Here is a 15,574-nt window from a genome sequence, read left to right on the forward strand (position 1 = left end):
AAATTACGTTATTTCGCAAACTACTTTTTGGTACATTTTATGCACACAAACCATCGATAGCTTTTATCTGTATGAATTCTCTGCGTAAATGTTATTGAAATGCGACATCTGCACTCGGCTCTTTGCCCACTTTGCCGTTTTTTCCAAGCTGGGTAATATCAGAAAACGATGTTGATGTCGTGTCGTCATAACCGTCCTTTTATAACAATTGATACAACCATAAACCGAGTATGAAAGTACGGCAGTGACGCTGCTAAGCTGTTAAAGTGATATCAGATTGCACAAAGCCCACGATAAATATCGCTTTCGCGTCTCATGCAAAAGTAGATCACGCACAACATCGACAAACTTACGATTCTCGACACAATGATGTCAGCTTAAAAACAAAGCGTTTATATCGAACCTCTAAAACAAGGTTCTGACGTGCTGCTGTGCATTGTGTTGCGTATTAAGTTGTATCCTTTTCACCGTTTTGTTGTTGAATTAGTCTCAAAGGTATAATTTTTAGTCACTACATAAAATGATGTTCTTACAGCAGTCCTTAAACCTAGCGTTGCTTGTGCAAAAAAATAGCGAAGAGCGAATAATCCCTAAAAGGGAGCGCGGGCGTGGTTCCGTTCCAACGTTGACAAAAGAGCTTTTCCTAGCTCAAACCAAATAAACAAATAAACTGCTTAACCTCTCGAGATCGTTCCTAAAGAATAGGAGCGCGTTCGAATGCCCCTGCCTTAATATGAGAGTAATAGAGCATACAGTTCATCTCGAGTCGTTAAGCACTTAATCAAGCGTAACAAGCAAAACTTTTTCACTCCCCGCATTTTGATAGGGCTACACAGTGAGCAGACGCTGGTATTTTAAAGGGGACTTTAAAACAATTTTCCCCGCTTCTCAACGCGATTCAAAATACCTCACTGCTTGCCAATGTTCCCTATAAGCTGCGCGCGTGCGCACTGCTGACACGGTTTTCGCGCACAGAAAATCTGTGCTGCGCACAAGAAAAAAATTCTACCTGAAGTGAAAACAAAATAAACGCATAATAATGGCCACAGTGCGCACGTGGCACGTCTGATGTTGCCCACAGTGGTCCAAGGACCGCTCAGGGAGTTAGTATGTTTGCTCAGACTCGTGAAGAATTAGAGGGAACATTGCTGGTTGCTAACCTGGTTGTCATAAGCACGGAGTGTAAGCAAAGACGCAGTTTCTTTCCGCATCTCAGGAACGCATAACATCGACTGTTTTCATAAATTTCCAGCCGAACAACTCGTAGCAAAAGTTGCAGCAGGAAGCTAATCTCCTGATATAACTCTGTGTGTTTGATGTCTTGCCCCAACTACACGCCGTGCTGTTATTAATATTACTGCTGTTATTTGTCTGCGTCAAGTTGATATAAAAATTTTGGTAGCTTATATTTCTGTTAATCATTGGTTACAAGGTAGAGGCAGCATTCGAGGCAGATGCTTTGGCGTACAAGCCATAGCATCAGTCGCATTAGATTTGAGCAGATATAAGCAATTTAGAGCTGAACTCTACAAAGCAATTAGCGATGATAAAAACTTACTTATAACGCTTGGGCAGAAATATGACGCTGAAAATATGACACAAAACCAATTTCTGTCTTACAACAAATTTTATTTCTACAAAACTCACTCTGGATATTTCAAATCACAATAATCAGCAAATCTAAAACATTGCAGCAAATTCACCATTTAACATAATGCAGTGAATACTTATTTGAATAAGCATGTCTAACAATTATAATTATGACATCACTATTAGTTTATGTACAAATATAAATCAATATTATCAATGAATTAATAAATCTGTAGATGTCGCATCGGGTTGAGCGATCGCTCGATGTTGCAGAAGTCCGCGGTTCGAATCCCGGCCACGACGCAATTCCTTTTATAAAAGTGAATCGATGTGTGGAAGGAATTTTATAAATTTGAGTAAATAATGTATTTCTGTTTAAAAATGAAACCTACTTACCATTATTACGTCAGCAGTGATTGCGCGGAGTGAGATAGACGTCATTACCTTCGTCATCCCAACCAACATAAACTTCCAACCGCTATAAATTAAAAATTAGGTTAAAAATTAAATTTCTGTGCAAAGTTCAAGTTGACACAAACATGACAAGATATAAAGAATACCGAGCCATGAAGCTGGTCAAGGACGAGTTGAATTTTTTGAATCTCGCTCGAATTTGCGAATCTTCCATCTTCGAAGCAATCAACCATCCACAGATCTTCTTCAATTTTAGCAAAAAATTCTGGTCCTGGAATGTCTTTGATTTTGTTGCCAATGATTCTCAACCATTTTACCTGCAGATGAAATGTTTGTAAACTACAACCTGGTGTATTGGTGAAGCTAATATATTACTACATACAAGTTAATATTACCATTAATTGGTTAATAACTAACCAGCACCATGTGGTCAGATTTAGGCCTAGCCTACTGGTCCAACACAAATTCTTGGTTTTTGAATTAAATAGAAATAATTTTGAGCGGCCGATTAAAACCGGTATCGAGTATTAGTTGTAGAAACAAATCCTGATAATAAGTTTGCAAAAATATTTTCAGTTTTAAATAAAATGAAACTTTTCAGTTGACCCAAAAATTAACCGGTACATGCCAGGCTAAAACTGATCCAACAAAATTTTGTCATTTTTTCGTTAAAAAGTAGGAATTTCAAGCGACCAAGTTTATCGCAGATTCCACATTCCTTGTAGATTCAAGTAATCATTAAACCGTCGCAAAATTATTCTGCAATTTTATATAAATTAGCACAAAATATCCGACCTACACTGCCCAGTAATCTCAACAAACTGCCTTGAAAAATATCTTCGTACTAGCCATTATGACGTCATAAAAACAAATGTAAACAATTGATGATGACGTCATATGCTGTTCTAAGCAAACGATAAAAAGTTGAATAAATCGTCAAACCTTTCCAGGCATCTCAGAGATCGCCGAAATTAATCTTTCCACATCACCAGGGAAGAAGCAGTTGTTCAGACCAAGCTTCTTTAAATCATTTCGTTGTTTCCTTAAAACGTCACAAAAGATCGCGACTTCCGATGATGACAATTTCAATAGATCCAGAATCATCTCTGTTGGAAAGCGCAGTGACGCCATATTGAAGAGTTCCATGTCGCTGGATTCGTTTAATTCGCATAAAAGCGAAATATATCTGCGTTGGTCGTCATCTAAACAAACATAATAGTTAATTATTTACCGGTTGTAGTTCGCCGCGTTATAGAAATAAATTTAAGACGGAAATTTTTCATGTTTAAGCTACAAAGTCAAGTTGAAAGCGAAAACTGACTTTTCTTTAAATTATCTGTTTGGAACGAATTAAAAAAAGAAGCAGGCATTTTAAACTGAAGATAAACTTAATACAACAACCAGAACTGATCTAAATGACATGTGGCCTATTTAGCCGGTAAATATTTTCACCAGAATTACCGGCAGCCTACTAAGCTAGGCTCTGTACACTAGCACTGGCAATATGTTTGCAATAGACATGTAAATGACAAAACTTACTTTTACTTGGCCTAGTAGGCTGTTGTATTAATCTACCAGTGATTATGTGGAAATATTTCCCGGCTAAATAGGCCACATGTCATTTCAATCAAGTTTCACAAAATATTATCACACAAATATTTTCAGAGCATCACCAGTCTGCCAGCAGCCTTACTGTACTAGGCCAAGTAAAGGTAAGTTTTGAAATTCAACGTAAATGTGTGTTCTGCTGCACATAATGCATGTCTGTGGCAAATAATGCATAACATGCACATGTAGTTTATTCATTTAATCGCAGATTTAGGACAAAGTCAGAAAATAAACTTACGTGACCAATCTGTGAACTGCATTTTCTCAAATCGTACCAGCTGTGACTTTAGTGCTTCTGTCCAAATCCTCCTCTTCTCAGCAACATCTGGAAATAAAATGTTATCAAGCTTAATACTGACAGGTGACAAATATAGTCTAGGCCTATACACAGGGTTGCCATCAGTCTCAACTCAAAAATAAGGACGACTAGAAAATGAACGAGGAATACCACCTTAACCAGTGTACAACAAGAGAAAGCAACCAATGTTCCTAAAAAAAAAAAAAAAAAGCAAGACACTATCTGCAAGTTCATAATTTTGGTATCTCTTTGGTACAAAATGGTATCGTAAAGGTGACAAAATGCCCAAAATAAGGACAAAAGTGCCCACCTCCGCCCTAAAAATAAGGACGAAAGTGAAAATAAGGACATTTCTTAGAAATAAGGACAAACATATTTTCTAAGACACGGACCTTTAAAATAAGGACAAATCTTATAAATAAGGACGGTATGGCAACCCTGCCTATACAAAATAGCTTGCAAGTAACTGTAGGCTAGAATGCAGTGAAATGTACTAAATAAAACTATTGCCAATTTTTTTGCATATAAGCCTACTTGCTGATTTGCTAAATTTGCATTTTTTTAACTGACTGGATGCCATTTACTGAAGTTGCATTTTTGATTTACCAAACTGTGCGAATGGCTGCTCATAAAACAGACAACTATTTTATCGTTTTGCTGCTGATTACTAACGTTCTAAAACAATATTTTCATACAAATTTGATAAAGTGTAGTTTCCGAAATAGGCACAGTATATATAATGTTGAAAACAAAAAATTGGTTGTAGTAATATTTTAAGACTGCATGTTAAGAGCAGTTGCTAGAGGATCTTTTATTTTATAACGGTTATGTATTACAATGCATTGTTTTAAATAATAAGCAAACTGTGCATGACACCGTTTTATTATAAAGTACATGGATCTCGAACAGTCAGAGGTGGGCACTCAGTACGTAGAAAGTACCATCGGCAAAACATGTACCAACGGTTCCGGTATTTGGTACTATTTCAAAAAAGTAGTCCGGTACTTTGCCAGTACTGGGTACCAAACTACTTTTCGTACAGTGGATCATGTTACAAGTGCAACTTTTGCTGATATTATGGCCCCGCTAAAGGTTACTTCAGGTCAAAAACAATGTGAACTCACTCTATGCCGCTTTATTAGACATTTGTAGATTAAAAAAGAGCAAAAAACACTAAAATTGAAATCAAGTTTCAATTAAAATGAAATTTTAAAAAGCAAACTTCTGAAAACCTTGAAGTAATCATTTTAGAAGTACCAAGCACTGGGACGAACTTAAATTTCTAGAAAAAAGTAATTCAGTGCAGGGATTCTGTACTGTTCTCTAAAAGTACCGATGGTATCGGTACTGAATAAAGTACCGCAATAAAATAATTTGGTACTATAGTACTGCTGTATTGCTCACCTCTGAGAACTGTACTAAGTCTTGCTCAATAACCGATGTTTGATTGGTGGGGAATCATCTCTGAGGTCGTGTAAAAACTATCTTCTAATACCATGATAGCAAAGAGAAATGAACGAAATTATTACACTGCATGTTAATGCAGTAGACTTCGCTTATTATGACTCTCTTTGGACCAAACCATTCTGGTCACAACATTGGAATAGTCATAATAACCACAACTGCAAGCCTGATACAGCACCACACACTAAGCAGTATCGACACAGTCGGAAACAAGTTGACTAAACTTTCTAAAATCTCATACATTTCTTACATGATGCGAAAGAAAACTCACATGGCACAATCATTCCTGTCACATTGCATAATTGACAAAGAAACATTGGGTGAATAAAATTGAAAAAGTGGTCGTAATACTCAAACACAGGTCATAGTAAACAGAGACATTTGTATGGCAAAATTTGGGACTATATCATCACGGTCATATAAAGCGGGTTGTCATATTAAAGCCGACTTTATTGCATATAAATGTGTAGCACACCATATGGTGGCTATCATTTTTTTACATGAGTTGGTAGGGGTGGCCAGTGTAAAATAACATAAGTGTTAGCCTAAACCATATTTCAGCTATATTAATTTCTGTTGGCGGAGAAACTAAACAGAAACAGGTTTTGCTTGCTTTCGTAGTAGTGCTGTAATTGCTTTTGTAATAATAAGTAGAGGAGTACTGAATCAGTTTATGAGTATCAAAACCAAATTTTTGAAAAAACAATCGAAACATTGCGACCAAACCATGTATTATAGTATTATACAGATGAATAACAGTGCGTATGCTCCAAATTAGTTTATTCTAATTTTCTGCTAGTATGTTTAGTTGTGATTTTCAGTGTCAAAATACTTGTATATAGCAAAATGGCAATATAAATGATTTCCTGTTGTGACACAAAAACTTGTAAATTATTATTTAATTTGCAATGCTTTTTCTCTATTTTACATTTAATGAAATTTATATTCTTAGAATGACAACTCATTCGCAAAACAGCCACTGAAGTATTCTTCCACAATCTGCACTCAACCTCAGAGACATGCTCAACAAACACGATGTCTATAGTAAGGTGCAACCATACCACGAACATCACATGCATTTGTGTGACGTGAAGACCACCTTGTGCTGCTAGAAAAATGCTATCAAACTGCAACAGACCTGAGTGAACTGTGTGTCAAACCAAAACCGATGAAAATCAACCGGCTTATACCACCAGTTACAATTCTGAAACTGATCAATAGTCAACCCAAAAGTCAACCACTGACTCTTACTCCAGTAACAACTACAGAGTGATCACATGATTTGGCAATGGACATTGTTTATATTACTGTAACAATGTTAATCATTGCCCTTTAAAACAGAGTAAACATTGTATACTTGGCAGCATTTGCCACAATGAGACACTGACAAAAGAAACATTTCATACTACAAGTACATGTATATTTATTGTCAGGGCTGGTCTTAGGCCATTGTCAGTGATTTAACCAACTTGGGCTACATGCTGCTTAGTACCAAAACAGAAATAGTAACAAAACAGAAATCGCAGATCACAGTGTTCTCAATTTGTTCTCGAAGTGTTATTATCGATGTTATTATTTAACTTTTTTTCGAAAGAGAATGTGAACTTGGTGAAAACATATCACAAAGCAAAGCTTTGATGAGAGCTGATTTGCAAAGAGTTTATATTTGGTTAACGTTGTTATGAATATTATTACATTAAGTTATTTCAAATTGGCAAAAAATGCCCACTATCAGTTCTTGCATTGGGTTCATGCTTAGTAAGGCCTGTTTTGTATACAATACAACACAAAAATGACATTTATGGACTGGCTGTGTTGAATGATGTGGAAATGACAATGCACAAATTACAGTTAATGCCACGGCACTTACAAGCAATGTGCGAAAATAAATGTACCCAATATTGAGCTTTATACCACCCAAATAGATATGTGTAAATCTATTCATTCAAGTAATGTAGAAAATGTTGTATCAGTGTTCGAGTAGAAATTGTAATACAGTTAAAGCTCATTAACTTGACTTCATTTGAATGGAGATTCAAATAATTTAAGGAAACTTAACCTAATAAAATTCATGTAAACTAGTAATAGTGACTGAAGTGTTCTTTTTGTTTCCCAGAGCATAGTTAGCACTAATTATCTCAACATTAGTGAAAAAATTGTTATCAGTAGAAATAAACATAAACACCATAGTGATTTATTTATTTGATTCAGTAATGGGTTATTACAAGCTAGAAATATAGCCTGTTCATCCAAAGTTATCTAACTCAATGCCTTTTCAACTCAAAGATATGATTTTAACTTTAGCGTATCACATTTAAGAGCTTCAGCTGATAGTTATACTCAATATATGCAACAACAAATGGAAACAACTGTTATGAGAACAATTTAAGAAATGCTAAGTGAGACAAAGGCAGTTCTAGAGCTCCACAAGGCTAGTGCACTAAGCCAAGCATATCAGACTTAAACAGATATAGCAGTAGCACAGCAACAAGCATGGGTGATATATCTAATGACATCATCATGCTGTGTAATACTTCCACAAGAACAAATCTCTCTTTTATCACATCTAATTTATAAAAAAGACTCATTGTAGAAGATGATAAATGAAGGCAACTATTATCGTCCAGTCATGTGTTTATGGTTAATTACAGCCAATTTTACCAGCCTATGATAACTGGAAGTAAGTTAATTGGTCATTTTACTTTGTGTTAAATGTTAACCACTTTTCGATGAACATTATTATGCAGTTGTGTTTAAGTTCTTGGACCTAAAAAAACAATGTCCATAAAAGCTTTTGTAAAATATGAGCAGAGCTTTCACATTGGAACATTTCTGAAAGCAGTAACCCAGGAACTTTAGCTTGACGGTTATAACATCTATTATAAATTCAAGTTTTGCAATTTGTTAGACGGTAGTGTGCTAAAATTTACAGTCACCTAAATTGTGGGCAAAGACAAAGCAAGGCAAAAATTGATGTTCAATGATGATTAAAAAGAATGGCAATGGCAAAAATGATTAAAAATGGCAAAAATGATTAAAAAGGATCGTAAATGTAGTTCTGTAGTTGCAAATTACACGACAATTTGTTTACCCGTAGCTTATACATAGGCCAACTACTGCACTAAAACTTGTCAGAAAATTATTCATATTTTGTTTTACATCCTACTAAATTCTTTAGCCTGCTATGTTTCTTATGCACTGAAACATGCCGTAATATTCGGCAACTTTTCTTGGAATATTACTAAGTTTTAGTCAGACATAAAACGTAGGTTTTTCACATGTATGCTTATTACCGGTACTTTACCACAAGTTTCGGCTTTAGCATTACCCTTGTTCTATGGTGATGACGGGATAATTCAGACGCCACATAATCTTCATACCTCATTAACAGTAATAGTGTCCATCTTAACTTCGCAACGTTTACTTTTAGAGTATAACTAAAATTTTAAACAGTTGTGTAAGTGGCAGTTACAGTTAACTTCATCAATTGCAGGTCTGGATCAGTTTGATACAAAATGACAACAATGAATCGATCACGTGACTTTGTTGTTATTTTGATTATTTTCACAGTAACCATTAGAGACGATGTTTCCACCAAACCTTTGAAGTTTTGATAAATCCTTTGCTATATGCTTCGTTGTACTTTAGGATTGATTTATAATGAAAATAAAATTAGTAAAATGAGCATTTATTTTGTATTCGATACCATTTGAAATAAAATGTTATTCTTTGCCATTATATTATTGTGATGCACGTTTTAGCCTGCGAGGCCACATTTGCATGTTTTATTTGTGGTAATTATCATCGTAATTGTTTATGTCCTTGCGACCACCTACGTCGGCACAATTTTTCGTTCCTCATATTTAAGGCTTGAAATAAAACGAAAAACATGTGATTGAAGGGATACGTTATTGTAGTGTTATTGTGGAATTTGAAGTTACAGGGATGTCAATTCAATGAACATCATATTGACAAAGTTTGTCATGTTGGAGCGAGTGCCATAATATCATGACCCTTGCGACGGAATAATTCATCACCGATAGATACGAAACTCATCCAATTTAGCGAGAAAAACACAAGCTATAACTTTATAACGATGAACATAAACGTAAGTCAAAGTAAATAAAACTTGCAATCGTAGCTTATAAATTCTTGTACCAAGTCCTATACAATTTGGCACTGCTCTATATAATACAGAGTTTCTGGTACCGTTGAGCGTTGCTACTTTTGAAAACTGTACGAAATTACTCTGCAAAAGCATTTGCAAAGTAACAAGAACAAGTAACAACAACTGTAACAAGAACATAACGGTACAAACCGGATGAAGAGGTTGCCTTCTTATATGCCTGCAGTTCTGTAGACCTAGGTGAAAGTAAGGCTGATGACTGATGTTCTGGAGATGATATCTCCTCCTCTGCTGGCTTTTGTGTAAGTGAAATCTGCTCCTCTACCTGATCATCTTGTCTGAATAAGTCATAATTGCTTTTGTCTCTTTCATGTTTAATATGAACTCGTTTATAGAACAGTAAAAACTTTTTAAACTTTACCTGTTAAGGCAGCAAAAACATCGAGATAACAAGCACGAGCGGTCTCCCTGCTCGTGTCCAGATGTGGCAATCTTGCTGATGCTGGAATCTGCAAAAAATATATCGTTTGATCGGTTCATGTTTAGAAAATATTTGCATAATGGCTAAACGTTTACAAAAATAGGTATTTGCATATAGAACACTTTGCGTAAAAAAACCTTTTTTGATGTCTACTGTATGATCAAACGGCACATAATTATAGCTCCAAGATTCGAAAACAAGATATAAGGGACTGAAAGAAAATTGATGAAAACCTGAAAACATCTGCAGTCACTAACGCTTGGGTTTGTAAAAGGCACCCTTGGCCCAATGAACCCACCCGGTCGTTAAGTAATAGTAAAGTAAAGATCGTTAAGTGAGTGCAATAGTAGAGAAAATGTCGAGTGTTACACCGGAAGCTTGTTTTTTATGAATAGCGCTTTAATAAAGAAACTGCTTCTTGAACAGGAACAAATTATTACAACAACTTTTATTTTTGTCGGACATTTCCTTCCTGCATATCACGGCAAGTTGTCTAACGGAAGCATAACTAAACAAACAGCACAAATGGTAAAAGCACGATGTTTGTATATTATCAAGTTTTTTTGTGAAAACGATTCAACAAAATGTGCAACATGTTTCACATCTTCTTTCTTATTAATTATGTTTTTCATAAATGTGTGCAAAATCTAAAAAAAACATTATGGTACAAACCGGATGATTCCATCTCCTCTGCCTGCTGTTCTGTAGACCTAGGCGAAAGTAAGGATGATGACTGGTATTCTGGAGATGATATATTCTCCTCTGCTGGCTCTTGTGTAAGTGAAATCTGCTCCTCTACCTGCTCATCTTGTCTGAAAATGTCATAATTGCTTTTTTCTCTTTCTTGCCTATAGTATGAGACCGCTTATAGAACAACAAAAACGTTTTTAACTTCACCTGTTGAAAGGAGGTGAGGACAAGCACGATCGTTCTGGTTGATCGTGCCCAGTTGCAGCAATCTTGCTGATGCTGGAATCTGAAGAAAAGTTGATATTTTACAATTTTCATGTTTGAATAAGCTTAATAGTAAATCATAACTTAAAATGCACATTACTACTATCCTGATAATACCTTTCATCATATCTATGAGCAGACCGCAAACAAATCTCCTAATAACAGACCACTTCTCCTCGGAAAATAGCTCGTTTGAAACAAGGTGCTTAAACTTATCCATGGGCAGCTCATTAACGATAAACTTTGCGGTGAAAAACTCCTGATACAGTTGGTGGGCGAAGTAATACTTCACGTGGCCATCAAACACACGGCAGACTTCCGCAAAATGGGCGTAAATGCCGACGACGATATCTTGTATCTCGTCTGGTTCAAGCTTCACTTCTGTGAGATCCTTTCGTGTGATGACAACTGAAGACCTCATTGTGGTTTTGTAGGCCAATTCACTGAGCTGCAACACAAAACAATTAATAATATGATCTTGTTCATTCTCACTATTTTAGGCAAACAGAAACATGTTCAGTTCTCTCACCTGCTTTACTAGTAAAGTGATGTCTTGGTGTTTTGCATTGTCACTGCATCTGAGGTTCTCCAAAACTGTGGCAAAAACCCGCGTTGTGGTGCTGATTTTTCCAATTTGTGTTGTAGGAGCCAAACCTGCTGCTATAACTAACTGAAGCAACAGCGGGTTAAAACAAAGTGCAAAAACAATTTTAGCATTTCGGGAAAGATCATTCCAAAGCTTGTCGGCAGAAGCACCAGCGTAAAAATAAAACAGTTCCTTCATAGAGTCAAGGGGCAGATCACCAAGTAAGATTGTAGAGTCTGGACGTAGTGGAGCAGGAAGCGTAATAATGCTGTGGGGCCTGGAGGTAAAGATGAGCTTAATGTCTGGAAGGAATTGTTTATTGCAAAGATTGGCTAAAAGATTCGGTACACTTTGGGGAGTATCATAGTTTACTTTGGGTACTTTGTCTTTAAATGACCACTCCGCCTGATCCAGACCATCAAAGAGTAGAAGACAACTTTTCTGATTTTCTTTGATCCACTCCCATGCATCCTCTCGAGTGCTGTCGTCTAAATCCGGATAAATGTTATCCATAATTAGCTTCCGGAAACTGACCTCTTTGCCAACAGGCATCTCCATAAATTTGTAATGAAGACATTTGTATTCTTCTGTTTTGGCTAATCTTTTTGACAAAGTCGTCTTTCCGGATCCGGGGTAACCTATGAAGGCGGTAAAGCGATTGTTGGACTTCAGCAATTCTTCAAATTCAATATCCTCATCCCGCTCAAATGTATCAGGTTCACCAGTTGACGGGGCATAGATTTCATGTTTAGGAACTGCTTTTCCACGGAAATAAGATACTTTAGTGTACTTTGGATGGACAATTGGAATATCTGCTACTGAGACGTCGATTCCGGCTTGTAGACGGATGTCATTTTCACGGCGTTTATTTTGCTCTTGCAAAACTTTTCCAATAGCTTCCTCTCGCTTTTTTAGTATTCGTTGGTCTGATAAGATTAATATTATAGATTATAAATAATAATTGCGAGATTTTAATATTTGAAATATTTAGATACAGAAATGTTTGAAATTTTTAACTTAATTTATTTAAGATAGCAGAAATAAAAAAGTGCCATGCTGCACATATGTTACATGACTCTCGCGTCAGATCCCTTACAAATATTTGACATCTATATTTTCCAAACATACTTTAAAAAAATACCTGCAGATGAAGTCGTTGGTAGATTGGCGATTGAGGGACTGGTGCTTGGTACTTCAGTTTGTGAATTTGATGCTGGAATTAGTTGTTTAGGTTGCGTAAAACCGGTTTGCTCAAAGATATGAACACATTATATAAAACATGAAGCTTTAGTTGCAAGCAACGAATAATAACTTTCAAATAAAACTTCATTTAAATTTAAACCGTTGATTTTAGCTACTTCATGATAATTTGCAAAGATTCCAGATGTTGTCAAGATGGACAATTAGATCAATCAAGATTTTAATTGACTGTCGAATTTGTAAGAAAGACAGTCAGTACACAGACAGTATTGACTGCTTTTTTCTATAATCTAATCATTACTTGTAGAAGGTGTCTCAATGTTCAAAGCATTGGATTGATTGGTCACTTCTGAGATGTCTGTGTGGGGCTCAACATGTGGATTTGCTTCGATCGGTTGCTTTGGATGAGTCACATCAAGTGGATCTAGTAATGAAAGTGTCAGCATATATTATCATACGTACAAATGAAATAACTAACGTATGAAATAGAAACACAAAAAATCTAAGCAAAGATTTCGCAGGTTGGCAGATAATACAAAAGTGGCATATTTGGATCAGATTTTAACCAAATGTTAACGCATCAAATATGCACCTTGTGGTTGGGTGTTTAATTGGTGAAGATCAAAGGGATTATTTGCCGACTCCTGCTGCTCAGTTCTTGGTTCAAATCTTTTTGCAAAATCTTGGTAAAAATGTGGTAAGCTCAAGAGGAGAATCTCAAAAAATAATCTCATAAAATAAAATTTTTTAACAAAACATTGCACGGTATTACATATTGCTTACCTAAAGATTTTATTTGTTTTTCTGCACTTTGTGTCGATTTTCCTTTTTTTAAATCACTGATATCCATTTCCTTATATTTTCTTTTGTCTTGATACTGCCTTCGATCGTGATGTTGGTATTGCCTTTCGTCGTGGTGATAAATTTTAGGAGCATTAATGATCATAACTGGTCCTGATTTGCGGTAAAAGTAAAGATTATCTTGTATAAGAAGGCATCAAAACAGAATATCATTGAACATCATCAATATCAGAAACAATACATTATTGAAACATATTACGACAAATGCAAATTGTGAGCTGTATTTTAAATATTCACAATCATTTACGTACTTACGTATTCAGCAAATTAGTCTTAATAAAACTTACCCGCTCTGCTTTCAGCCATTTTGTTTGCAAGCTCAATCAATCCTGGATCGATTCTACTTAAAGCACTCTGAGAAGCTTCAGCATTTTCCATTGTTTGCAAGACTTGATTTCCTGTATCTGCAGAATCTGGATTTAAAGCAAAGGAAAAATAAAACAAAATTCTTTTTTCATCAAATTTAAAGGAAAACGTCAAAAGCTCCTATTTTTAATTATTAAAAGGTTCCTATTATTAATCATAGCAAAGACAAAGACTTAAACATTTTAATCTCAGATTACTCACCATGAGGCATCCCCGCTTGCATTGCAACAGCACGTGATGTTCCAGGTTGTTCATCACTTTCACCTGATGAGCTCTCTTCATTGTTATCAGGTTGTACAAGTTGAGGTTTATCTTCGGTCAATTTTTGCTCTTCTGGATTCGACATACTTCAACGTTGCAGTAATTATCTTAGCTTATGTTATATACACCTAGTCGAAATTAATTTGATGACGTAAAAGTTTTTCAAAAAATACTGAAGCTGAACCTGAAATTTTAACGTAACTACCAACATACGAGCTACTTTTATAATAACATGATCTCTGCCCCTTGCCTGTCTACCAAATTTCATGCAGACTCTCACTTTTAAGAAAGGAAATTTAATTATTATCTGTTGTTGTAGGTAACCAGACCACATTGTTCTACACCCGTATACAAATATACGAAATATATTTCACTGGAAGCATCATATGCTTTATTCAAATAGACTATTTTGTCTTACTTCGGTAGCGTTCAAATATCTGAAGACGTCAAAAGTATCTGTTCCTGGCAAATCCTGGCCGTATTCTATTATCATTATTCTATTGTGATAATATTACTCACATACGAAACTTACAGTAACATAATTTTATTTACAGGTAATTTTACATGTTTGCAGTTTTCAGAAATATATCTTACTTTGGCAACTTTCTTATTCTCCTATTGGCCCTGACGAAGCTCACACGCATGGGTTTGCGAAATGTTGGTTCATAAGGAATTAATTCACCAGCTGAGCACCTGTAGTTACTTAAATTTTGCCTGGTGGCGAACATAGTATTTTTACAGAAACCTAGTTCACTTTGGTGGAATATTATATGATCAATATATGTCATATTATTAAATCATATTTACATGAGGGTATATTTCTTTACTTTGCCGGTTTGGTGGGTTTTGCTATAACCGTATAGATCAGTTTTGTTGTGTCGCTATTTGTGCTTCTAATTGATTTGTTTTATGAACCGTTGCTGTCAGTTTATTTGATTTCTTGACATACTGTTGATGACCGTCTCATTGCCTTTGTGTGGTTGACCGGATTACATGTTACTTGTCGCTCTCCTATTGGTTACTTGAAATAAGTCATCTGTATCGAGTTATGTTAATTTTAGTCGACTTTACTCAGCAAGCACTGCATTTTAAATTTTATTTTCTTGAAGTGAATTAAGAATCATTTCTGAATTGCAACCACCGCTAGACGGAGGGACGGAGCAACAACGCACACTTTAAACTTTGTCAGTTTAGTTTGCAGGATTTTTCCCAGAATTATATTCCCTCCTAAATGCTATCACATACTAACTACAGTGTTTTACAATCGTAAGACGTCATATTACGGTGATTATCGGTGTTTTAATATTTTCAAACAGACGCTGTTAAGTTAAATTTACAATTCTTTTCCGAACAGTACCAACAGCT

At 35.6% G+C, this 15,574-nt stretch overlaps 1 protein-coding gene across 1 annotated transcript; it reads right to left on the minus strand.

Moving 5' to 3' along the window:
- Positions 1–1,996: 1,996 nt before the first annotated feature.
- LOC143451651 (uncharacterized) lies at positions 1,997–14,294 on the minus strand. The gene is made up of 16 exons (XM_076952351.1): positions 14,150–14,294; positions 13,870–13,995; positions 13,505–13,675; positions 13,314–13,403; positions 13,023–13,145; positions 12,663–12,734; positions 11,465–12,447; positions 11,053–11,383; positions 10,879–10,957; positions 10,654–10,793; positions 9,922–10,009; positions 9,693–9,838; positions 3,851–3,937; positions 2,947–3,206; positions 2,151–2,321; positions 1,997–2,068 (listed from the first exon to the last, which is right to left on the minus strand). Exons 1-16 carry the CDS (start codon positions 14,292–14,294, stop codon positions 1,997–1,999), a joined length of 3,084 nt encoding a protein of 1,027 aa, XP_076808466.1.
- Positions 14,295–15,574: the final 1,280 nt, after the last annotated feature.

Source organism: Clavelina lepadiformis, chromosome 4, assembly GCF_947623445.1.
Source record: "Clavelina lepadiformis chromosome 4, kaClaLepa1.1, whole genome shotgun sequence".
In the NCBI taxonomy this organism is placed as follows: domain Eukaryota; kingdom Metazoa; phylum Chordata; class Ascidiacea; order Aplousobranchia; family Clavelinidae; genus Clavelina; species Clavelina lepadiformis.